Below are 22,839 nucleotides of genomic sequence, written 5' to 3'. Positions count from 1 at the left end.
AATGTTTTTTACGTCGGATCTGGGTTGGGCTTGGCAACCAGCCGAGACCGCCCTAGGGTCCGGAATGGAACGTACGGGGCTACACCCGTGGGTAGGTGGAACACAGTTACAGGATACTGATCCAGAGCAAGTTAGTTGGGGACAAAATTTTCCGTTCATTTCATAGAATAATATAACATGGGTTGCGCAGTAATTACTCTGCATCGAGTGGGCAAGTTGGGGGCCGGTCATCTACTTGGATACCACCTCTCTTCTTATTAGCGGCATCAGGAAATGGAAGCTTCCAGCCACCTTCACCCTGAGGAACAGCAAGCCATAATCGCATGAGATGCCTCTGTGGGCGTGGCTTTCCATTCTCGTCCATCGCCCCGCGGGGGTAATCTGTATAAGCAGTTCGCGCGTGGAAGACATGTGGATTACTCAGGAACTGGATATCCCCAGGAGCTAGGGTCATGTGAAGAGAGTTTTCCTTGCATGTACGCTCTAATACCTCCATGGCATATTTCTGTTTCTCCGAGAGGGGTGGGATGCGTGCATCTGGACCGGAGTTGAATCGCGAAAGCGATGTGACGTTATTGGGGTCGAATTTTGCAGACACCCGTGGTGGACGCTCTGCTTCATTTTCAAGATACATCACGGCGCCTCGGATCCACTGCTCTTGTCCGGCGGACACCTCGCCCTTGCGGTCGAAGTACCAGTTCGGTTCAACCAAGGTTTTTACCACATCAGGGTGGTCTCTCTGAAGGATGTTGTAAATATGGTGAGTTGAGACGATGTCGGACTCTCCGCCCGAAAGCGACTTGGCGATACACAGTAGGCCGACAATATCACCGGCGTCTGTGTGAAAGTATTGTCTGCTAGTCGTTAGTTTGCAATTTCCCGAAAGAGAGCTGCTGGTACTCACCTGGCGTTTGTTCGGTAGATACGAACTCTGTGGGTTTGGGTAGGGTCTTCACCTAGGTCTTTGACGTGCCCAAGGACGTGTCCCCTTCCGTTCTGACTGAGGAAGTATCCTAGGTATGTGCCTAGACCCATGTAGGCGACTGCAGATTTGTGCAGACCCCATTCCGTGACGGGGAGGTTTCTGAACCGGAAGAAGCCCTTGCCTTCCAGCAAATCCTTGCGTAAAGCGTTCATTCTTTCTGAGAGCTTGGGAAGGGGAAATTTCTCCTTTGTGATACCGGTCAAGGGCGTTCCGTCCTCGATGAAGCGATCTGCCGAAGCACCGATCTCAGCAACTTCATCGGAGGTAAACGAGTGAGTCCAACGTTCAGGATGGTCGCGGTAATCCGCAGCATCCCAAACTGTAGGGCCGGTCATCTGTTTCGGAAAATCCTTGTAGACACGGACAAGAGAGTAGTCTGGTGCATGCTGTCCTGAGGTCTTGAGACCATCAGGAAACGCAGACAAGAAGGGGGCGGTAGTAGTAGTAGTAGTAGTAGTAGTAGTAGTAGTAGTAGTAGTAGTAGTAGTAGTAGTCATATTGAACTTGCAGCTCGTGTTGATCGCAATCTGATTGAATTATGGCCAGAAGATGAGGGGAATTTATAACGAGGATTCAACTTGATCTTGTTGCGGTCGGCTGGACTGTCGGCATTCGAATGACTCATGGTATGCATTTCCAACATGTACTGATTAGCCGACGATCCAGGCGAGGTCCGTGACCAGATGCGGGGGAAATATACCCCAGATTTCGCAGATACGATCATAGTTTATTTTTCTTCTATTTTCTAGCCGAACACATATAATTAAATCTTCTGAAATCTAACTTTAATACTCCCATTATAGACCACCTGGTCAAAGGAGAACCCGAGTGAGACACTAACTAACTAGGCGAGCCACCACAAATAGTTACAAATCATCAGTGACGCACGCATCCTCACTCCCCCCCCCCCCCCTTTAACCAAAACCGCCTCCGCAAAGCGCGCAGGCAACTCGCCGGCTGCAGCCCCGATAAAATGAATGCAAAATGACCCAGAAGCTCTTCATCCTTATCTACAAAGGCGAACCGCTCGACTATATCGAATACCGCCACACCGCACTGTACTTCCAGTTCGCGTCGCAGTCCCGCAGCATCATGCACATCATTGGATGCCAGGGGCTTTTTCAATTCTCAAACAACGTGAACTGCGATCCGTCCACGCTGGGGAATTTAGTCCAAGTCGTGCCGGTGACTGACATCCCGACTTCCATCGGCGAGGACTCGATTCGGGAGACGGTCTCGCGGACCCCGATCCGCAACGGCCGCCTGGACCTCGATTGGAACTGTCAGAATTGGGTCGGCGATGCGCTCAACCGGCTGGTGCATCGTGGATGGATCACGGTCGAGCAGCGCGCTGATGCGATCGACAAAATGGCGGATGCCTGTTTAGAGGCCCACGACGATTCGGACTCGATATGACTGGATCCAGAGCAATTCAACGGTTCTTGAGCGTTAGCAAGTCGTTTCTTTTCTTTTCTTTTGTTTGTCCGTTTTCGTCTTTGTCTTCGTCTTTGTCTTCGATTCAAATACAGCTTTAATGTGAGGACCATTCAACATATACTGCAGAGTGCAAATTACGCAATGTTTTTGATATTGTCAAGGCACAACGTATGCGGTAGGCTGTGTCCCATTTAAGAAGGCGAAACTTCGTAGTCTATAAAGATCTCAACTGGAAAACCACCTGCATTCCTGAACTGGAAATTATGCACAAAAAGTGCTTCGGCTTCGGCTTCGGCTTCAGGGCTCGGGATTCTTCTCGGGATTTCCCCGAATTCGACATATCCGAAGCCTGGACCCTGGTTGCGGACAATCTATAAACCCCCCCCCCCCCCCCCCCGAACCACCATGAAGATACCCCTGCATATATATATACATGAAAAACAGAAGCAACAAACAGCCTTAGCTGTCATGGAGCACGCCAAAATCGGCCTCGTTGTCTGCAGCCAACGCACTCCCCGCGCTGGCCTCCAAATCAGCCACTTCGTGCAATCCACCATCCACCAGACATCTCCCCGGGCAAACATCCACCTGATTGATCTCGCAGAATGGAATCTCCCGCTGTACAACGAGCCCGGGATTCCATCGCAGATCCGCTCTCCGGCCGACGACTACGTCCACGACCACACCAGAACCTGGTCGCGCGAGATCGCCTCCTTCGCGGCGTTTATCTTCGTCACGCCCCAGTATAACTGGGGGTACCCGGCTAGTCTGAAAAATGCAATCGACTATCTCTACCATGAGTGGGTGGGCAAGCCAGCGATGATTGTGAGCTATGGCGGTCACGGCGGAGGGAAGGCAGCGGCGCAGCTGCGGGAGGTTCTGCAGGGGGTGCGGATGAAGCCGTTGGAGGAGATGGTGGCGTTGACGTTTCCGTCGAAGCAGCTTCTGGGGTCTGCGACGCGAGGGGAGGATTTGGGATTACATGGGGGGGCTTGTTTCTGGGAGAAGGAGAGGTTTCAGATACAGGATATTTTTGGGAAGTTGGAGATGGTACTTCAAGACGATGTGGAAGTCAACTAACTACCTACTACTATATATATAGTGGTTTGTTACTGCAGCCCTTAATCACAAGCCTCCTCCTCCTCCTCCTCCTCCCGGGCCTGATACCTGAAGACTGTTGCTCCCGTTTCGACCCTTTGTCGAGAAGTACCAGCTCCAAGATGCTCATGATCTAATGATTTGATATCAAAGTAGTGCGAATGCAATCGCCTATTTTAACGACGGGCGATGCAGTGGCTTCGTTTATGAACCGACCTGATCGAATCACCAACGGACATCCTTTCTTCCTATAACTGCAGTCCTCGCCCTGCTGGTCTACAGCTTTGCCCAAAGCAGGGATAAATCCTCCCTGTGCGCATCATGCATATTTCAAGAGTTAGTTACCTACTTACTGCTACTAAGACCAGACGACCGATAACTGCGGAGGATATACAACCCGCTCAAACACATCCCCAACCCGCCCAACCCAACCGAAAAATACATCGCGGCCCTGTACCCCCGCAGTCGTTCCGCCGGCGTGTCCTCCCCCGAGGTGATCTGGCTTTCGATCGTGCCTGCAAACCCCAGGCTCAGCGAGATGCTATAGTTCACCACGGTGGTCACCAGCGACGCCGCCAGCCCCTGGTGTTCCCTCTTCACGGCGTTGGACAGCATCAGCGTCGCCGCGGGGAACGACATGTCCATGCCCCAGGGCGTGACCAGGAACGAAACAAAGATCAACCCCCAGTAGGTTTGGTGCACGGGCGCGATGGCAACGAAGATGTTCCCCAGCGTGAACGCCGTCAGGGCCATCAGCATGATCCACGCCGGCCGGATGCGGCTCATCAGGTAGTACCCCGTGACAAAGGCGGCCATGAGCCCCGTCACCCCCGGCGGGAGGAACTGCGCGGCGGCAAGCAGCGGCGTCAGGGAGCGGGTGTCGAGGAGGAAGCGCCAGGCGTAGAAGATCCAGATGCCGAAGCTGGCCCAGCCGGTTGCGACGCAGGCGAGCACGAAGGAGACGTCGACGGAGAATGCATGGAAGGGGATCAGGGGGTGCTTGGCGTAGCGGAATTCGATGACGAAGAACAGAGCGATGAACAGCGTGCCGAGGATGAGGAGCACAATCACGTAGGGCTCGGCCCAGGAGACCGTGGGCGCCTGGTTCCAGGCGATGTTGACGAGGATGAGCCCCGTGATGCCGGTGAATGCGCCGGGGATGTCGAGTGTCTGGAAGAGGGGGTCGGTGGATTGCGGGTGGCGGACTGGCGCGATGACAAAGTGGCCCAGCACCGCGCAGACGAGGCAGACGATCGTCATGGTCCAGTATGTCCAGGGCCACCAGGCCAGCTGGGAGAAGAGCGCCGCAAAGACCGCGCCGATGATGGAGCCGTTGGGTGCCGTTGCACCAAACAAGGCGAAGATCATGTCTTTCTTTTTCCCGGGGGCGTAGGTTGCTCCCAGGAGGGCGAGGCCGTTGGGGAGGAGCATCGCCGGTCCGAGACCCTGCAGGACCCGCGCGACGATGAACAACATGTAGTTGGAGTACACGCTGAGGCCGGCAACGAGCGACCACCCGGCCAGCCACACGAACCCGATGAGGTACATTCGGTGGTATCCAAACGTGTCTCCGCAGCGGCCGAAGACGAGGATGAATGTTCCTACGGTGAGAGAGTACCCTGCCAAAAACCACGACAGCTGGCCTGGTTCATGGAGCCCGAAGCTATCGCCGACAATGTCCAGCGAAGACAAGCAGGCTCCGATGTTGGCCTGCGTGATGAACTGCGACATGCATACCGTGATGACGAAGGCGACTTCACGCGGCCGAGAGAATGTATCCGCAATCGAGTGCCTGGAGGGAACAAGCTCGAGATTTGCCCGCTTTTCCCCCTTCTCTGCGCGTTGTTCCTCGTCGCTGTCCATGATGATTCCCCAACGCTGGGGGTTGAATTGAGAGATCAATGATGCGAAAATCGAGGAGGATCTTCTAGCGTAAGATATTTATGTATTGGGCGGATCCACACGAACCGAGACTAATTCATGAAGGAGATTTTATCTGGCCGATGTCCGCGGAGTATCTATGGTTGATCCACGGATGAAGTCCAGACGCCCTTGCTTGGGGGTTTCCGATCCTATCCCGGGGTTTCTTCACGTCCTGAATATGTAGGGTATACACGTCCACTAGACGACATCATATAGTCACCCACGTAGATCTCGACTATTTTTTACTGTCACTGATACCACAGGTTAACTACTTCGCAAGTGCGCTGTGTAAAGAGTTGCTCTTCCTCCATGCCAATAATGCGCCACCGCTTCATTGCTCTAGTAAGCTTGACATAGGGCTAGCTAGAATCCGCAGCTGAGATTGAGATCCCAGGATAGAATAATGCATTTAAATTCGATAGTGTATGTTGTGAAACCTGTGGTCGGTCACCTCGTTTCCTACCACATATGTAAACCAGCACGTCTCCAGCCAATTATCCAAACCTGAGCTTATCTGACGACTAGTAAATCTATACATGCATATGTACCTGAGAAAGTCGGTCAAATTGCAATATCATCAGGGATTTCCGTTAGTATTGTTTGTTGGCCAACAGCGTATAAAAGTACTCGTGCCCTAAGTCCGTATTCTAGCACCATTCTTATAGATGTCATATAATGACTCCCATAACTCTCCAGCCGATGCACTTCGAGAGCGAAGAATCAAAAAGGCCGTCAAAGCCAAGTCCACAGATCTAGATGATGTCTCGAACCATCCTGCAGAGCCAGCTTGGTCAATCACGGCACATATCCTGACACGAGTAGCATCCTACTAAGCTGCGGTGGTTGATACTTCATATCAAGAGTGAAGAACACTCAGAAAATCCATGATATTAAATAGGTGAATCAACTTCAAGTCACTGGTGATTGGCATGCAATTTCTCTTTGCTGCGACTAGTATGCTATTCACAAAGAAGTTAGGGTTTGCGCGGTTTAGGTCTGATATCGCTTAGACTTGCACTGTCTTATATTTGTCCTCATTCTAATTACTGCTACTGTGTGTGTGTCTTTCATGCACATCCTTTTAGTCATTGCTCCATTGTGTTTCTATTTCCTGTATACAAGGAGAGCAAAAATGGCCAGCCAGGACCAGGATGGGAAGGTCAATATGATCCCAACAGAGATATTAGATCAGGTAAGGGGTGAGAAAGGAGGGATTCCTTCTGATTGATACCTAACGAGCCAGATCACGATTTATGCCATCGACCATCAAATTGACAAATCCGGCTGCGAGACACTGAAGACTCTTCGCCTGGTCAACAAGGCGTTTTGCCAGGTTGCTTCTCGCTTGCTCTTCCGCAGTGTTCGTGCCTGCATAAGATATGACAACCAAACGCCAAACCAGATTTCGGCAGGCCTGGCTAACCTGTCTGCGTCCGACAACCGACATTTTGTTTTTGACCTCTGCCTCTACCACTATGACAGCTACACTCACCTGTTGCCGAGTCCGGAATCCATCTTGATTCAGGTGCTCCAAAACCCACCCCGAGTCCTCAAGCATTTCCCGTCCCTGCGCCGTGTCCATATCATGGTCCGTTCTGCCGGCCAGGGCACGCTCGAGGCCATCGGCAATCTCGTTCCCGACGACGACGTGCCGGAAGGCGTGCCATTTCTCCCATTCTTCAGCGTCGATGCCCTCATCATGCGGAAGCACATAAGCTCGTCTCCCCTGTTGGGTCTGAACCGGTCTATTCTGTTCTACGTCACGCCCATGCTTCGGCATTTCCACCTCGAGTTTCGGTGCATGGCAGAGAAACCATGCATCCCCCAGGCTCTCTGGGCGTTGAGACATGCAGTCCACCTAGAAAGCGCCGTGCTCGAGAGCCTTGGTCGCATCATGGACCCTATCCCCGTCAACCACAAACCTCTAGGTCTCGTACACCCCCGAGCCCCCCTGCGTTCCTTGTACATCTACGACACCATCCTCCCGCTATCGGCCCTGTTGACCATCATAGAATGCAGAGAAACCCTGGAAGTCGTTCTCTTTTCCCATGTTCGGCTCTCTCATGGCAGATGGGAGGTCCTCCTGCGAGAGTTCCTGGTTGGCTTCCCCCGGCTCCGCTGTATTTCGCTCCGACTATGTGGGTATGTCAGTGGGATCGAGGCCCAATTTGGCTTCGCGCGCCAAATCACAAGACAATACTCGATCACTGGAGCGGACTTCAGGGTATACCGCCAGTGTGTGGAGCAATTGGAACAGAACGGGGAGTCGTCAAGTGCGGTACTGGAGAGCAAAAACAACGCTTATACTGTGAACAGTACTTCGCGCTTGGGATATCGGTGGTTGGGTTCGGAGGCACCCTAATAGTTTTTTTTTTTTTTTTTTTTTTTTTTTTTTTTACCAGGGTACATAGTCATCCCACGTAAACTTCGGCTCGGAGTTTCGCATGAGACAGCAGGAATGGAGTAATGGGGAAGTAATAATCTATGAACTGGTAGTTCATTCTGAGTCTGAGAAATCTTTACTTAATAATTAATGCTCTTCATGAAACCTAATAGCTATACTCTATAACTAAGATGCAAACTAAGGATCAACCAGGGAACCCAATTTCGGATATCAAATCGGATCAAATCGGATCAAATCGCATGGAAAGTAACTAAATTAACTACCATGCGATTCATATACTCAATCTGTAATGTGTTGAGCATCTCGCTCTTGATCCTCCCGCCAACTCAACATAGAAAAGGTATAGTTCTATGTTAGGGGTGGATCGAGACACAAAGAACCCCATTCCTCAACTAACGGCGCTCGTCTGAGCTGGAAGTGGCAAGTTATTCTGCGCTTCCCACAGCCCTGGGGTATCTCAGCTGTGCTCTAAGTGGCAGAAGAAAAAAAAAATGATGGACCACACATATCCTGTGTCAGGAGAAGAATTGATCCCTCTAGTGGTCCGAGTAAATGTAGACAACAACCCTCAACAGCAGCATTCCGCTACTGACCAGATATCTGTCCAAGTACTCAATAGAGTGGTGGTATAGCATAATAAGAAATCAGGACCAGACCAGGTGGCGTCTCAATCACTGTCCTCCTCATCAAGCTGTTCCGATAATTGCGTGCTTGGCCCAGCTCCACTGCTGCGTTGGACGGCACTTTGCCGTTTATTTTGAGTCGATGTGATGGCGCGCTCTCCAACAAATTTATCCCCCGGCCACGCTGCGCTGCATACAGGACATTGCTCAGCCTTTTGTATTCGAAAGATATTGCGGGTACAGTGATCGTGAAGGCGACCTAAGCATTCGCGGTTGCCGCAGCGTTGTCCCTAACCAGTCAGTAACAGCGACTACTCAAGTAACTGGGGGACGGTAGACTTACAACTGTGATCATGTCTCTGCAGGCAGCGCAGAATTTGATCTTCTTGATCCTCCGGCCCTCGCCATCATCGTCATTATATGTCGCAACCAACCACCCGCGTAGCTCCATCAAGCCGCGCGGGCTCAAACTATAATATCCCTTCACGCTTTTTTCCATCCAACCATCTTCTACAAGCTGCTTCATCACAGTCTCCGCTTGTGTCATAGTGAGCGACTGCGCAGCCCCACCCTGCGTCTGCTGCGTGGCAGCTCCTGACTCCCGACGGTTACCTTCACTCGGAGCTTTAGCCAGCTGCATCGCCTCGATTGAGCTAAGAACAATTGATTCCGTTATCCTGGTGTTGTTGGTGTCAAACATCCGGTCAAGAATCCGCTTGACGAAAGAAATCTCATCCGCGGTGTATGTAGTTGCCAGCTGGGTGAGGCCATCGCTCGTGGTGTTCACAAGGGCATAAACTCGTTCAGGTAGCCCGTTGTTGGAACCTTCGGGGTCAAGCGGAATCTGGCGCGCAGTACTTCTAATTTCAAGGTCGAACGGAGAAATTGCGGCGTTCGCAGCGTCGACATAGGAGGAAAGCTGGTCTTCCGTGATATCGTCTGGGGAGACAATTTCGCCATCTATAAAGACATCACATGGTTAGAAAGGCTTAGGGCAGATGCGCAAGTGAAAATTCGTACTTTGCACTGAAAGAATGGCTGCCAGAATAGGCTTCGATTCTTCAAAAGTCAATGTTGACCGGGCCATAAATGCTTGAAGAAACGCCCGGTTGCTATCATTATAGCCACGCCTGCCAATTCGGTTCGCCATGCTGCCGTAGTTGATTTCTCCGAGCAGATACCAGAGGAGTTGCAGCAGGATACTAAAGACTGCGGGGAACAAAGAACGCGACAAGACGCGAAACCACCAACGCCAAGACAAACCGTCATAATCGCCCAAAAAGGAAAACAGCACAAATGTACTCCTCCTGCTCCTCTCACTCTATTTAATTTTGGAGGAAAGTTCAATAGGCTTAATCTATCACAATCCAGGAATGTCATTACTGTAAAGCTTTGATATCATAACAACAGTAGAAAAAAAAAAAAAAAATACAAATAGGACATTCTCCCAACGCCACACATATGGAATCCCCAAGTACAGATTGACCAGAGTCTAATACCTCCTCCGCGTCGGCTCTGGGCTAGGGCTGCGGCTGACACTCCTTGCATCTCTACCTCGCTCCTTCAACCACTTCTTTGTGCTCAGTCGAAGCTCCCTGTCAAGCTCATTGCTGGGATCCTTTCGGTGAATGAAGTTGCAGAATCCGCCGCGAACACAACCTTCGCCGCTGTTTAACCGACAGCAGGCTTCCCGGAAATCGGTGACAGGGGATAATTCACAGTAAATGGGTCGCGCAGCGTACCATCGCGAGTTCAGCGCATCGCAGGCGGCTTGTGCATCTTCTTCGTACTTGAATCGGGCGTAGACGTTGCCAATCAGGTCTAGCGGTATCATTCATGTTAGCTGGGATGAACAAAATAAAATAACACACATGACCTCGGCTAGAAGAAAGAGACAACACTCACGGTCATTATTATTATCGCAAACAACGAGCTCCTCTATCTCGCCGTATTTGCACATCTCGCACCAGACATCCTCGTAGAATGCATCGAAGTGGTTTTGTAGCTGGCTGGGGTTCATCTTGCTCTTCGGGTCATAGGCGGGATTTTGGTACATGTTCGGCATCAGGATAGTCTGCGAATATGAAGGTTTGACATGTTTGCGCGAGCATCGATCGCCGTGTCTGCAGGCGCCAATCTTGTAGTAGAAGGAGCAGTTGACCTTGTCCTGCTCCGTACCGAAAATCGAAGCAAGGTAGTTAGCCATTGTGTCGAGAGAAAAGTTCGGATGGTGTGATGTAAATGTGCAAAACACTCTTCGAAAGGTGATGGAAGGGATGTGAAAAAGGAGAAAAGGCCTAATGCATAAGCAAGAAGCAGATATCGTTGCTCCGGCGGAGATTCTCCAGCTCTTCTTGAATTGATGAAGATTCTGGAGAGCTCGAGCGGCGATTTGCTGACTAACCCTATCATAATTGGGGCCTGAGGCAACGCCGCCCATGGAACGAACACATCGAAGCTTCAAGAAACAAGCAGATTCTCTTGCATTTTACTAATAGGAAACTCAGTGTTACAAGATTTCATCCACAATTTAAGGCCTTTTTTTGATGTTCTTTGTCAAATTGGTTTCTATGGCTCTGCTCCAACAACATGGATATCGCTGAACAACTATGTATTCTTTGATATATAACTCTCAAGTGCTATATTTAGGGTTCTATGATGCATTAGCTAAATCAAACGCAGAATTATGATATTAAAAAAAAAGGAGACATCGTATTCTATATACAAAGAGCAATTACCAGGGACTGATCACAGCTTAGAGCCTATTGTGCTCTGAATCCCCAATCCACTGATATCAACTGCAGGTTTCAGCCCTTGGATCATATCCGCAACCACCTTGCCTGTGCCCAAGGACAACGAAATCCCCCAAGGTCCATGTCCAGCTGCAATGAACACACCACCCTTCGCAGCTGTCTTCAGCCCAGCTCCCAGAAGCTTGTCGTCCAACCGAGTGACCAAAGGGACGCCGCGTTCAGTGACAGGACGGTGACACAATCCCTCCCGGAGAATTTCTAGGTCATCAATATTGGTCAATTCATCGGTAGATTCCGTAACGCCATGAGGAAGTTTTCCCATCAATCGAACCATCACAGCCTTCAGCTTGTCCATTTCATCCTTGTCCATGAACTTGCGCACATCGTCCACACGATCTGGCACGGGAATCTCGCGGCTATTAAGACCCGCGATATAGATTTCTCCACCTTCACGAGAAAATATCTCGGGGCTGAAGCCGCAGGATGGAGGTTGGGTGGTGAAGAAAGCATGGCTGCGGCTCTGGATCTGTCGTTCGTGTTCGAGAGTGTAACGTGGTGACCGGAGGACCAGAGAGTACCCTGACAAGGGATAGATGGGGAGCGAGAAATCAGATGAGGGGAAAAGATTCTGGAAGATACGAGGAGACCAAACACCGCCAGAAATGACAAGGTTTGTACATGGAAGAGTTGACTGCACATTAGTGTTTATATTCAGGATTGTGATGCCTGTGATAATCCCTTGTTTATCTGTGACGAGAGAAAGGGCTTTGCTAGGCTGATGCAGTTTAGCACCACGAGCGAGACTCTGGTCCAGGAGAAATTGGGATAGTCGTAATGGGTCACTAGTTCATGTCAGTCCACTTTTTGTAGTTCACCAAGTCAAAACAGGAGAGTGCGTACGTCTGAGCAACAGTTGTTTCGTCACCAACCTGCTCATATGCAGTCTCTTTTTGTGTTGTCAACCACCCAGGACCCTCTGTGAGGATAGGTTCGCTTGTGGCCGTCTCTGCGCGGCTTGTGCCAGAGAACAACCAGTCATGACCACAAGGCTCTCCGGAGCTTGCGTTAGTCGATCCCAAACTCAGTGCTGTACCTTTCATATATCCCCATTTCTTGTCGCCGCCATGTTCAGCAGCCAGCAATCCATGCATATCAAACGACAGCTTTCCGAGGGGTAGGAGAGATGGCGCAAACTAGTCCTTAGCAAGAAAACCAGCTGCATATCCAGACGCAGAGCTGAATAACGTGGATGCGGATTCGACAATATGGATTTCTTCATTTGATTTCCGCTTTTCAGTGAGTTGGTAGGCGATCGAGGCGCCGATAATGCCTCCTCCCAGAATTACAGTAGGCATTTTCGCGGATAAGGAGCTTGCCCCGCGCTAATGGATAGATGTTTCTTGCTGCCAATGCCTAATGATGCAGGGAGCCATACCGTTTATATACCCTTCAGAATTAGTGCTATTAAACGATCATTTGTGGATAGAGTCTAGACTGGAACCCTCAGAACCCTGTAAAGAAAGCCGGTACCGCGCCCTTCGCATGATCAGACTCGGATTCTTTGACCTTGTTGGGGGTTTGGCGGGGCCGGACCAGCGGTGATAAGATGCACAAAAATGTGCTAAAAGAACAGAGTCCGCCTACTGAATATGTAACCGGAAGTTGGCGGGGAAGTTCACCATCCCGCCTTTGCATCAATCAATTGATCGCCCATACAGCTCTTGCAGAATAATCCGCCCTACCAGTAGCTCGCCTCTTTCCGCTCCTCTCTTTTCTACTTGATACAAAATCACTCAGTTCAAATCGCCGACCATGTCGAGCAAAACGATCATCGTCACTGGCGCCTCAAGAGGTAGCGTGCCAACCTAACCCCCTCAATTTCACCAATTCAATTAAAAGATCCTAAAGCAAAGCATTCAATAAATAGGAATCGGTCTAGCCATCGCAAAATACCTCCTCACTGCACCACAATCCCACAATGTTGTCGTCATTGCCCGCAGCGTTGAACCCCTCCAGAAACTCAAGGAGCAATACAGCAGCCAAGTTGCCGTGCTGAATGGCGATCTATCGGACTTTTCCCTCGGCCAGAAGGCTGTCGATCTAGCCCTCAAGTCCTTTGGACGTCTAGATGGAATGGTCCTCAATCATGGTATTCTAGGCCAAGTTGGCAAGGTTGCGCAGGCAGATGTACAACAATGGAAACAGGGGTTCGACGTGAACTTTTTCAGCCTGGTTGCTTTTGTAAGTTAGCTGTTCCCGTTTACTATCTCTCTACGTGAGATCCGAGGAAGTTGGGGGGGGGGCTAGGTGTTAACAGGGATTCTATCATATCTAGGTTACTGCCGGCCTACCTGCCCTCCGTGAGTCCAAGGGAAAGATAATCTTCACTTCGTCCGGTGCGTCGGTGTCGGCCTACCGAGGTTGGGGCCTCTACGGGTCCACGAAAGCTGCGATGAACCATCTTGCTCTGAGCTTGGGAGAGGAAGAGCCTGAGGTCACCAGCATATCTATTCGGCCGGGCATGGTCGATACGGAAATGCAGCGTGAACTACGAGAAGATCATTCTACAACGCTGGAGCCCCAGGTCCATGCCAAGTTCACTACTGTTCATAAAGACGGAAAGCTTCTTAAGCCCGAGCAGCCGGGCCATGTCATGGCCAAGCTGGTGCTAGACGCCCCGAACTCATTAACGGGAAAATTTATCTCGTAAGTATTTCTTATTCTTCATATCTAGGGTCAAGCTAACAGAAACAGATGGAATGATCCGCTCCTCGAAGCCTTCCAGGCATAAATATACAACTAAGAGTTACTGTATAGTCAAGTCAGTATACAGACGAAGCAAGAAAACCCATATAATGGAATGCAAGATAAAATAATTGATCAGCCGAAAGATGAAAAGCAGGTACATTTTAGAAGCATTAGGTGCATAGCACCTTCATACTTAGCATGGAATGTAGTTTGTTCATCACAAAAAAAGGGAAACAAAAAGAAAAATTATCATCATACCTATCACGAGGGAACGGTTCCAACGAGGGTCTGATCTACTACAGCATTCTCAAGTCCGCGAAGCACAAGTTTCCTGGAAATTCACTAAAGCTTCAGAAGTCAGCAATGAACAAAGGAGTCATTGAATAACAAATTTCCAGTTGGAGGTAATATCAGTAGTCCGTTTGGCTTGGACAGTGTACGTCACCATAGAATGGTCTGATAGGGGCGACAACGATGTTCATCATGGTAAGGAAGGAATTGTAGGGGATATAATTGCACATACCATGGAAGTTAGTTGCAGAAGTAGTGAAGAAATCATTCAATGTGCCATCCAAGACAACTTTCATTCGAGATTTTTGCAACGTTGTGCGAGGATGAAGAAAAACAAAGCTGAAAAAAAATCACAGCCGAAGAAAAGGGAACGTAGGCGGTAGGATTCTGCCCCTTGGTTGTTCCGTTCCGCGTCGAGTCCGCATCGGGATTTATTTGCGATCAGAGAAGAACCGCCGCAGAACAAAGGAGGGGATGCCCAACACGACCCAAGATACAGTGAAATAAATACGATTCTCATCTTATCCTTCAACTCTCGCTACCAGCTACCGTGTACCGCGGGCCAATACTTCACATTCCACCATGTCAGACCGAGAATTCAGTTGTAAGTCTGTCGCGTATGTCTTGGCACATTCAACATGCTAACCTTGATTTTTGGATAGCAAACGACGACCTGTCGCTTCCTAAAGGTGTGTAACGCGGTCGCGTGGCTACTGTTCCTATGACTGTCTACCCTTTCCCCGAGCCGGACTGCTGTGTTTCCCCTACGCTTCGATTTCGAACACCCGGACTGGTAGTTTGCGCTTCAGGTGCTGACTGATCTTTAGCGACGGTCCAGAAAATCATCACTGAGATTCTACCCCCTTCCTCTGGTCAGACATTTTCCAAAGATGCGCGAGATCTTCTCATGGAATGCTGTGTCGAATTTATCACCTTGATCTCCTCCGAAGCCAATGATATCAGCGAGAAGGAAGCGAAGAAAACCATTGCCTGTGAGCATGTGGAGCGGGCTCTACGTGACCTTGGTTTTGGGGATTATATCCCTGACGTCCTTGCAGTAGCAGAGGAACACAAGGAACAGCTGAAGGTGTGTTACCCAGGCGTAGCTTGCTAGTCAAGCAGAAACTGACGTCTTGGACAATAGTCACGAGAAAAGAAGCAGAGCAAGATGGAACAGAGCGGGCTGTCTGAAGAAGAATTGCTTCGTCAACAACAAGAGTTATTCCGCTCTGCTACGGAGAAGTACCATGCTGCCCCGGAATGAGGTGTGATGGTACAGGCATAAGAAAGTTAATATGAATGGACTCGTGCTGGACATAGAGCAATTAGGATTCGGAGTTTACCTTTCAGGAGAGACAAATGGAGTTTAGGAGGTTCTGATATTTAATATCAATATAAAAATGGGTCGTCCGTTGGTGGCTTAATTCTACACATTAGACATTTTTCAACCGTGTCTTGGAATAACTCTAGTAGTAGTGAATATGTTGAAGACTAGAATTTCCATTTCTCAGGAACATTCAAATAGTTTATATAGTTGTAAATTACTATTTCGATTTCCGCTCAGTGGATGAGTGAGTAGCTATAGCCGTATGGTCGATCGATGTATATTTTTTCGGCCGTGAACGCCTCTAGATATTGATTATGAAACAAGCAATCTTCAGTTACAGGCCTCGCATGGATATCTAAATATATGTAAAATATTAAGTCGTAATAGGACAATCGAGATAATTATTTTGACCACCTTAACATTTTTCTTTACGAGTCCTCCGATCAACCAAAAAAAAAAAAAAAAAAAAAAACTCTGGGATGAGTCGAATCGTGACGGCGCTTAACCCGATTGAGCTTCCGCCCAACCTCCCAGCGCGCAAAGGTCGCAGGCTGGAAACACCGCGGGACAGAGGAGCTACTCAGTCTCTCGTTGCAACCGTGCTATTGTCTCCTCGCCTCTTTATCCTGAGTCGTCGAGAATGCCACCGTTCAAAGATGAACATATTCTGGTATGTCTGATTTCTTCCGATTCCCCGCGCCTCGCCCTGAATGCCTCCCCGTGCTAATTGCCTTGGTTCAGATAATTGCGCCAGGATCGCAAGTGACCCTGGCGCAACTGGGTCTCCCAGAGTCATTCACGCCCGCTCGATATCGTTTCCCCACACGAATGTTCCCGGCTGAAAAAAAGGGCGAATATGAGCCGTACAAGATCCGCGAGAGGCGGCAGGAGGTCAAATCCACCAACGGTGTTACCGCGCCCAAGGAGGATGTGGACATGAAAGACGCGGAGCCGACCACGCAGGAGGCGACAGCCAAAACAGGGAACGGTTTGAAAGAGGAGAATCCGGAACAAGACAAGAGGGTGGATGCCTCGGGAGATGGAGAGAACGGGGAAGCTAAGGAAGGAAACGAGGAGCACAAGGTGGAGGAGATTTTCTACGAGGAAGATGTGGCGTCTGATGAAGGAGCGGTCTATCCCATGGAGAATGGACGTGTTATCGACTGGCCCTGCTTCTTTGCTCTTCTAACACATGTCTACAACACACTTAGCCCACCATTCCACACGCCAATCATGCTGATTTCCCAACCCGTCTGGTCTGCGCGCGATCGGGAAACTATCACCCAGTTTGTGTTTGAAAAATTCAAGACACCCGCATTTTGTCTCATGGACTCCGCACTCGCTGTCTGCTATGGATATGGCATATCTACTGCGACTGTTATCGATGTCGGGAAAGACAAAGTCGACGTGACCGCGGTCGCAGATTTCATCGTCAATGAGCATGGGAGAGGCACTGCATTGGAAGGATGCGGTGGCGATTATATGACCGAGAGGTTGATTGAACTTTTGGGTTCAAAAGGATTCACCAAGGACATGTGCGAGCAGCTTAAGCGTAGCAATATCACCGAGATTTTACCCCCAGGCACACCTTTACCGGGTACTGCCGCTACCGCGCGACAGGGCGCCAGCCAGGTTCCAGGAACTCAGGAAGGAGCCAACTCTGCTCCCCGTGGCCCGGGTGAAGGTGCTCAATCCCAAAATGAGAGTGGCAACCCAGATGATGAGGACGAGGATGTGCTGGATGTAGCCGCTATCATTAGCGGCAATACCAGCGAATTCTTAGCAAACCGGGAGAAGGAGAAAGCAGAAAAGTCCTCCTCGAAAAAGGGCACCGCAGATCAGGGTGCAAAGCCTGTCCGTCTTCCGAATTCGAAGAAAGCAAGGGCAGCGTTCCAGTTTGAAGAGTTTGTAAGACTGGAGCCAGAAAAGGACGTGAACAACGGACCTAGGCGATTCATCCGCCGAACGAGAGATATCGAAGTCGGGGTTGAGCGATTCCTTGTTGCCACACCAAAACAAAACACAGGGGATCGTTTGTCCAGCGGTATTCTGGAGGATATCGCTACGCAGATTCACCACACTATTCTTGCGGTGCCTGACGCGACAAAACGAAGCGATCTGTGGGATTCGTTGATTGTCGTTGGCAACGGTAGCAAAATCAAGGGTTTGTCCATTGTGTAGTCGCAGTTCTATTTCTTCGCTAATTTTGAATAGGTTTCACCCAGGCCCTACTTAACACCATCACTCAGAAGTTCGTTCTCTCGCCTTCAGGTACCATCTTTACCTCCGAGATCCCCTCCAACTTCTCCACACCACTTCCCACCGGAGGCACAAATACTCCGGCACCCCAAGGTCAACCTGGGCCAATGCACCATCCTGCTGGCCACGGCGTGAACCCTCTGCTTGTTGCTGCTACCCATTCGAACAACCCTGCTGTCACCAACATGCCCCCAGGAACTCCTTCAATGGACCCCTCACTTTCTCACCACCGCTCCACCGGTCACTCTCAGACCCCTACATCGGTTAAGACCCTCAAACCACCCGAGTACTTCCCCGAATGGAAAGAACAGAGCGGAGCCAACTCCCAGGCGCAAAATGCCTCCAGTCCTGGCCTTCCGGGCTCAGGGGGTGGCCACCATGGCATGGAAGAAGCTGCTTTCCTGGGAGCTCAAGTTGCGTCGAAAGTCATTTTTGTCCTTGATCAAGGTCTCAGCAAGGGCTTCATGAGCCGCGTGGAATATAACGAAAACGGACCTTCAGCTATCCACGAATATGTTATGTAATTGTTATATCGAACCGCGTTTGAAAAGGAGCAAACGTGATACGAATAAGGCCTTAATTCCGTCACTATCTACGAATATTTGACTTTCCAGCTTGGTGCTTTTCCTCAAATTCCTTGGTCTCTTTTTATCTCACTTCCTTTTGAATGGTTCTGTATTCTACACGAGGAGCGTCGTTTTTTATTATTTATTAGAAAAGCAGTCTGCTTCATTATGCAGGTAGGACTGATGGAGTCTGGTTTAACTAGTAGATATCTTGGTGTTCAATAGCAAGGCATTGCATATAAAAATTCCTTGACGTTTTCTTTTTTTTTTAAGACCTGGACGAGTAACACCACGTGACTCGGCTTATATAATCCACGATGGCCTCGGCTTGACCTCCTCTTCGCCACAACAACCACCTCCTTCAATCATCAGCGCCTGCTTACTGCGAAGTAGCTTCAATATCCTTGAAGCGGTCGCTGTACCTTAATCGCCACAATGCCACGCGCTGAAGCAGGGAGTACTAAAGCGATCGGCAACAAACTCAAAGCTGTGCGTTTCTTTCAGGGCGATGGGATATGATGGAGGCTGAAGCGACAAGATGCTGACATGTTCTAGAAAGGACTAGGTCGGTTGCGATGGTACTGTCAGGCCTGTGAACGCCAAATGCGCGATGAAAATGGATTTAAATGGTGAGTGGTTTCTTTTCCTCTGGTTCTGAATGCGATGAGCTAAGGGGTATTCTGATAACAGCCATGTTCAGAGCGAGAGTCATGTACGCCAGGTGCTGCTTATTGGGGAGGACCCGAAGAAATATATCGAAGATTACAGCATGCAGTTTATCGATAATTTTCTAAATACGTTGAGGTCTACGCATGGCGAGAAGAAGGTCCATATCAATCAGTTTTACCAGCAGGTTATTGCGGATAAGGAGGTGAGTTTGGCGGCTACTGCTCTTTTCCGGGAGGCCATGAGGGGTGATGTTGACATACCGGGAATTGCAGCACATTCACATGAACGCTACGAAATGGAAGAGCCTTACCCAATTTGCTGCGCATCTGGGTCGCGAAGGGCTGTGCCATGTTGAGGAGACAGAGAAGGGTTTATTTGTCTCGTATATTGATCGGAGCCCGGATGCGATGAGGCGACGCGAAGCTATCATGAAGAAGGACCGGCAAGACAGGGGAGATGAAGAACGTGAGCAACGACAGATCCAGGAACAGGTTGAACGGGCGCGCATGAACATAGAGAATGAGGACGAAGTCGACCCCGAGGCCCGGAATCTACAACGTAAGGAGGGTGAGAAGGTGAAGTTAAATATCGGGTTCGTCTCGAAGGGAAGTAATCAGTCAAATGGCGAGACGCAATCGACTGAGGAACAGGATAAGAAGGCTTCTTCGGCAACACCGGAATCCTCTGCTGCTGCATCCCCCGCTCCAGCCCAGGGTGCAACTCCGGCGGCCCCGAAGTTGACAATGTCACTAGGGGGTGCTAATAAGCCCAAGAATGTTTTTGCTTCCGCTGCAAAGAAGAACCCGCTGGCCGGAAAGAAAGGACCGGTTCTGGCTGCCCCCAAGAAGATGACGGAGCAAGAAAGAATTATGAAACAGGAGATGGAAGCAATGCAACGAAAGCGCCTCGGTGGAGGTTCCGGCATGCCCAACTCCAAACGACCCAAAGTATCGTGAATCCTGGATAACCGCCAAGCCCTTCTTTGGTTTCTTCTGTACTGGCAGAAACCGGTACATAACGGGTTCAGCTTCGCAGAACTCGCCTCTGCTCCCTAGGCAGCCACATTGTTGGAACGATATCAGATCGGGTTGATCATTTCAATTCATTCCCACTGGGGGTCGGCCTAGAATGAGCATTCAAATTGCGGGTTCGCTGCAATATCATTTCGCGCGTCTGCTGACCCCAATACCTTCCTCACATTCTACTCATCAAGGGCATTAAAGAAAGCCTTGACCAGGCGCCGAGAAACTGAACGTGTGGGATACGCCACTTCATGTATCTAAAGCGCAGTGTATCGATAGTCTCTTACTAGTTTCAGAACAATAATTCCGCGACATAGAACCCCCGGGCCTTTTAACCGAATTCACGACCAACGAAGACGAGGATTGTGCTTCACATAAATAAGAATTGCTGTCAGGCAACGCCCCAACAATAGCATACAGAGGTCTAGATTTACGGCTATTGCAAGACACATTCTACTTGGGAAAAAAAATCTGAAGCAAAGGGAGAACCTGTCTCATGGCGCTCCTGCACCTCATTTCGCTGCTGAAACACCCGGTCCACTATTTAGTTAGGGTTGGAGGTTTCATCCTGATTCCCTAGACTCTTAGCCCTCGAAACACCCTCCTCGTGTTTATTTTTTTTTTTAAATTATGCTGCGGAAATATGCCGATTATTGCAGGCTCAGACCCGTTTGTTATGCTTGGCGCAATATATGCCATTAATCTGGAGCTGCTGGCCTTGCGGTGGGAGAAGTCACACAACTTTCTACTCCGTATATTACGGCAGGATGGTCGCCAGCTACTCGGCAGCTATGCGTTTGTTTCTTCTTTCTTCGGACAGTGTATTTTCTTTCTTTCATAATTGACGGCTGGCCGACGTTTCACCATGCACTTCTGGCATTTTGGTTTTGCGTTGCTCTCTGCGGTGCAGAGTGCTACTGCTGTCTTGTCTGATTCTCGATTCGAAAAGCATGTCAATACGCTGCAGCTGACCAATGCGTTCAATCCTGTCAAGGACGCGTACTGGACCGGTTACCCTCACCATCGGCGTACCCCGTTTGCTGTTTCTCCGGACGAGAAATCTGCGTACCTTGCCTACCTCGATTCTAGTGGGACCGATGTGCACGTTCAGAAGGTGGACCCAAGTACCTTCAAGGCGGTTGGGGCTACTGTTACCGTCTCCGGTGGTAAAGAAGGTATGATATGCTATGCCCGCATACTCCTTTAGTTGGAGACTGAAGGCGAACTTGAACTAATCGATACAGCTGGTGGACTGGTTGCCCACAACGATGGGTTTGCCCTCCTGACGAATGAGGCTATGCCCTCTGGAACCACCAACGCGCCCCCCGATAACACCCCAGTCCCTGTTCTCTATCGCTATACGAACGGAAGCAAGACCTGGAAAACTTGGCTAGGTGGCCCTGACGTACACGCAGCGGATGGCCTTTCTGCCTCTCCTGATATGAATGGTGACCTAGTGTACTCTGAGGCCGCTGGCATGTACGGAGCCTACTTCGTCGTTACTGATTACGCCGGATGGGCCTCGGGTCATTTTGGCGATAGCATCCAGTACGTGAATAATGACGGAAAGCTTGTCGATATCGCCGGAGCCTCTAGCTCCTGGGGCTGCAGCCATAACACCGGTATTGCTTTTGAAGCAGCTGATGAAGCTCCATTCGCCAGCATCTGTGCCGAAGATCAAGGAGCTATTTGGCTCAATACCAAGACCCAGGGTATGATGAACGACGGCGTCAAAATCTCCAATGAGCACACAATCAACGGGGCCTCTGGAGAACCAATGGGTGGCATGTCCGGTAGCTACAGTTCATTGGCTCGCTTTGGGAAAACCGCAAAATATGTCTTCGCTTGGACTTCTCGTGGCGCTATTGACCTGACCGAAAACACCTGGATGGGCAGTGGATACACCCAGGCGAAGAACCGCACCAACAACCGCAATGTCGCTATGGCTCTGCTCTCTGATAAGTATACAAAGGTTGGTGCACAGGCTAGCTCCGAGGTTGGCGCGGCAGACGGCGACAGCCAAGTCCAGTGGGTCAAGAAGGGAGAAAATGATTGCTCTAATGTTCACGTTGGAGCCTTCGGACCGATCAATGCCCTTCTTACTTGGGAGGAAATTTCGGACCCCATCTGTGACTTCGATGCTATGGGCTGCCGTGGAACATTTGCAGGCTCGTACTTCCAGCAGGTGAACAGAGACGGCCAGGTAGTCGGAAGCCCCCTGAAGGCCATGGACACTTATGTCGCAGGTGACATGGTCAACATTGGTACTCGCCGACTATGCTGGCCCTACGTCCACATGGACTGGGACTTGTCGCAGGCTGTCAATAGTTGGGATACTCCTTCTACCACGAAGCAGATGAGCTTCGCCTGTATCAGTATCTAGATAATATTGGTTGATTGATTAGCTCTTGGTATATAATTTTAAATCCATACCTGGTCGACCTCTGTTGAACCTGGCCACATTACCGATTATGCTCTTTCTTACGGTCTTAACACCTGAGCCTGGGACTGGACATGTCTGAATATACCTGCATGAAGCAGAATTAGATACTCGCAACAAATTTTAAATTGTCAGACATTGGGCAGAGAATAGTTAGTTATGGAGACCGAGATCTAGGCCAATTCTAGGTATACCCAGTGTCCCAATGTTCTTACCTGAATACCTAAATGTATTTCATGTTAATAATTATCTTCCTCAATTTAAAATCCGGTGGAAAAGTACCAGTTTCAGTTA

At 49.8% G+C, this 22,839-nt stretch overlaps 13 protein-coding genes across 13 annotated transcripts; 8 read left to right on the top strand and 5 right to left on the bottom strand.

Annotated features, from left to right (window-relative positions):
- Positions 1-193: 193 nt before the first annotated feature.
- On the bottom strand, positions 194-1,567 carry P175DRAFT_0473126 (TauD/TfdA family dioxygenase; the record flags this gene model as incomplete). The annotated part of the gene is made up of 2 exons (XM_040895158.1): positions 905-1,567; positions 194-857 (listed from the first exon to the last, which is right to left on the bottom strand). The coding sequence occupies exons 1-2, from the start codon at positions 1,480-1,482 to the stop codon at positions 194-196; spliced, it is 1,242 nt and encodes a 413-aa protein (XP_040753718.1). The 5' UTR covers positions 1,483-1,567.
- Positions 1,568-1,884: 317 nt separating this feature from the next.
- On the top strand, positions 1,885-2,573 carry P175DRAFT_0498854 (uncharacterized protein). The gene has a single exon (XM_040896598.1). It carries the CDS (start codon positions 1,970-1,972, stop codon positions 2,399-2,401), a length of 432 nt encoding a protein of 143 aa, XP_040753717.1. The 5' UTR covers positions 1,885-1,969; the 3' UTR covers positions 2,402-2,573.
- A 245-nt stretch (positions 2,574-2,818) lies between these two features.
- P175DRAFT_0498853 (flavin-dependent quinone reductase) lies at positions 2,819-3,922 on the top strand. The gene has a single exon (XM_040896597.1). The coding sequence runs from the start codon at positions 2,891-2,893 to the stop codon at positions 3,500-3,502; it is 612 nt and encodes a 203-aa protein (XP_040753716.1). The 5' UTR covers positions 2,819-2,890; the 3' UTR covers positions 3,503-3,922.
- P175DRAFT_0507175 (MDR family MFS transporter) lies at positions 3,866-5,383 on the bottom strand (the record flags this gene model as incomplete). The annotated part of the gene is made up of 1 exon (XM_040898248.1): positions 3,866-5,383. One exon carries the CDS (start codon positions 5,381-5,383, stop codon positions 3,866-3,868), a length of 1,518 nt encoding a protein of 505 aa, XP_040753715.1.
- A 1,192-nt stretch (positions 5,384-6,575) lies between these two features.
- On the top strand, positions 6,576-7,805 carry P175DRAFT_0490794 (uncharacterized protein; the record flags this gene model as incomplete). Its single annotated transcript, XM_040895808.1, has 2 exons — positions 6,576-6,635; positions 6,687-7,805. The coding sequence occupies 2 exons, from the start codon at positions 6,576-6,578 to the stop codon at positions 7,803-7,805; spliced, it is 1,179 nt and encodes a 392-aa protein (XP_040753714.1).
- Positions 7,806-8,245: 440 nt separating this feature from the next.
- P175DRAFT_0128507 (non-structural maintenance of chromosomes element 1 family protein) lies at positions 8,246-9,791 on the bottom strand. Its single transcript, XM_040892395.1, has 3 exons — positions 9,491-9,791; positions 8,814-9,430; positions 8,246-8,760 (listed from the first exon to the last, which is right to left on the bottom strand). The coding sequence occupies exons 1-3, from the start codon at positions 9,618-9,620 to the stop codon at positions 8,515-8,517; spliced, it is 993 nt and encodes a 330-aa protein (XP_040753713.1). The 5' UTR covers positions 9,621-9,791; the 3' UTR covers positions 8,246-8,514.
- A 171-nt stretch (positions 9,792-9,962) lies between these two features.
- P175DRAFT_0431160 (zinc finger CCCH domain-containing RNA-binding protein) lies at positions 9,963-10,676 on the bottom strand (the record flags this gene model as incomplete). Its single annotated transcript, XM_040893468.1, has 2 exons — positions 9,963-10,291; positions 10,376-10,676. 2 exons carry the CDS (start codon positions 10,674-10,676, stop codon positions 9,963-9,965), a joined length of 630 nt encoding a protein of 209 aa, XP_040753712.1.
- Positions 10,677-10,971: 295 nt separating this feature from the next.
- On the bottom strand, positions 10,972-12,655 carry P175DRAFT_0498851 (NAD(P)/FAD-dependent oxidoreductase). Its single transcript, XM_040896596.1, has 2 exons — positions 12,124-12,655; positions 10,972-12,065 (listed from the first exon to the last, which is right to left on the bottom strand). Exons 1-2 carry the CDS (start codon positions 12,372-12,374, stop codon positions 11,219-11,221), a joined length of 1,098 nt encoding a protein of 365 aa, XP_040753711.1. The 5' UTR covers positions 12,375-12,655; the 3' UTR covers positions 10,972-11,218.
- A 380-nt stretch (positions 12,656-13,035) lies between these two features.
- P175DRAFT_0433228 (SDR family oxidoreductase) lies at positions 13,036-14,014 on the top strand (the record flags this gene model as incomplete). Its single annotated transcript, XM_040893589.1, has 4 exons — positions 13,036-13,075; positions 13,151-13,464; positions 13,559-13,929; positions 13,978-14,014. 4 exons carry the CDS (start codon positions 13,036-13,038, stop codon positions 14,012-14,014), a joined length of 762 nt encoding a protein of 253 aa, XP_040753710.1.
- A 701-nt stretch (positions 14,015-14,715) lies between these two features.
- nctB (negative cofactor 2 transcription regulator complex subunit NCB2) lies at positions 14,716-15,683 on the top strand. The gene is made up of 4 exons (XM_040896595.1): positions 14,716-14,866; positions 14,925-14,951; positions 15,090-15,349; positions 15,407-15,683. Exons 1-4 carry the CDS (start codon positions 14,845-14,847, stop codon positions 15,524-15,526), a joined length of 429 nt encoding a protein of 142 aa, XP_040753709.1. The 5' UTR covers positions 14,716-14,844; the 3' UTR covers positions 15,527-15,683.
- Positions 15,684-16,167: 484 nt separating this feature from the next.
- P175DRAFT_0498845 (putative chromatin remodeling complex subunit (Arp9)) lies at positions 16,168-18,674 on the top strand. The gene is made up of 3 exons (XM_040896594.1): positions 16,168-16,259; positions 16,331-17,753; positions 17,804-18,674. The coding sequence occupies exons 2-3, from the start codon at positions 16,418-16,420 to the stop codon at positions 18,370-18,372; spliced, it is 1,905 nt and encodes a 634-aa protein (XP_040753708.1). The 5' UTR covers positions 16,168-16,259; positions 16,331-16,417; the 3' UTR covers positions 18,373-18,674.
- A 175-nt stretch (positions 18,675-18,849) lies between these two features.
- On the top strand, positions 18,850-20,039 carry P175DRAFT_0490787 (putative C2H2 finger domain protein (Kin17); the record flags this gene model as incomplete). The annotated part of the gene is made up of 4 exons (XM_040895807.1): positions 18,850-18,903; positions 18,970-19,043; positions 19,105-19,285; positions 19,356-20,039. 4 exons carry the CDS (start codon positions 18,850-18,852, stop codon positions 20,037-20,039), a joined length of 993 nt encoding a protein of 330 aa, XP_040753707.1.
- A 931-nt stretch (positions 20,040-20,970) lies between these two features.
- On the top strand, positions 20,971-22,488 carry P175DRAFT_0431144 (uncharacterized protein; the record flags this gene model as incomplete). The annotated part of the gene is made up of 2 exons (XM_040893467.1): positions 20,971-21,280; positions 21,350-22,488. 2 exons carry the CDS (start codon positions 20,971-20,973, stop codon positions 22,486-22,488), a joined length of 1,449 nt encoding a protein of 482 aa, XP_040753706.1.
- Positions 22,489-22,839: the final 351 nt, after the last annotated feature.

This window comes from Aspergillus ochraceoroseus, assembly GCF_002846915.1.
Source record: "Aspergillus ochraceoroseus IBT 24754 chromosome Unknown P175scaffold_2, whole genome shotgun sequence".
Lineage (NCBI taxonomy): Eukaryota > Fungi > Ascomycota > Eurotiomycetes > Eurotiales > Aspergillaceae > Aspergillus > Aspergillus ochraceoroseus.
Note: the sequence above shows the minus strand (reverse complement) of the source record. Positions and strands in the feature narration are given on the sequence as shown.

Coding starts and splice junctions, on each gene's coding strand:
- P175DRAFT_0498854 (XM_040896598.1), top strand. CDS start 1,970: ATGACCCAGAAGCTCTTCATCCTTATCTACAAAGGCGAACCGCTCGAC.
- P175DRAFT_0498853 (XM_040896597.1), top strand. CDS start 2,891: ATGGAGCACGCCAAAATCGGCCTCGTTGTCTGCAGCCAACGCACTCCC.
- P175DRAFT_0128507 (XM_040892395.1), bottom strand. CDS start 9,620: ATGGCGAACCGAATTGGCAGGCGTGGCTATAATGATAGCAACCGGGCG. Junction 9,431..9,490: donor AGCCATTCTTTCAGTGCAAA/GTACGAATTTTC, acceptor ATGTCTTTATAG/ATGGCGAAATTGTCTCCCCA. Junction 8,761..8,813: donor GCAGAGACATGATCACAGTT/GTAAGTCTACCG, acceptor CTGACTGGTTAG/GGACAACGCTGCGGCAACCG.
- P175DRAFT_0498851 (XM_040896596.1), bottom strand. CDS start 12,374: ATGCATGGATTGCTGGCTGCTGAACATGGCGGCGACAAGAAATGGGGA. Junction 12,066..12,123: donor GAAACAACTGTTGCTCAGAC/GTACGCACTCTC, acceptor GACATGAACTAG/TGACCCATTACGACTATCCC.
- nctB (XM_040896595.1), top strand. CDS start 14,845: ATGTCAGACCGAGAATTCAGTT. Junction 14,867..14,924: donor GTCAGACCGAGAATTCAGTT/GTAAGTCTGTCG, acceptor ATTTTTGGATAG/CAAACGACGACCTGTCGCTT. Junction 14,952..15,089: donor CGACCTGTCGCTTCCTAAAG/GTGTGTAACGCG, acceptor ACTGATCTTTAG/CGACGGTCCAGAAAATCATC.
- P175DRAFT_0498845 (XM_040896594.1), top strand. CDS start 16,418: ATGTTCCCGGCTGAAAAAAAGGGCGAATATGAGCCGTACAAGATCCGC. Junction 17,754..17,803: donor CAACGGTAGCAAAATCAAGG/GTTTGTCCATTG, acceptor AATTTTGAATAG/GTTTCACCCAGGCCCTACTT.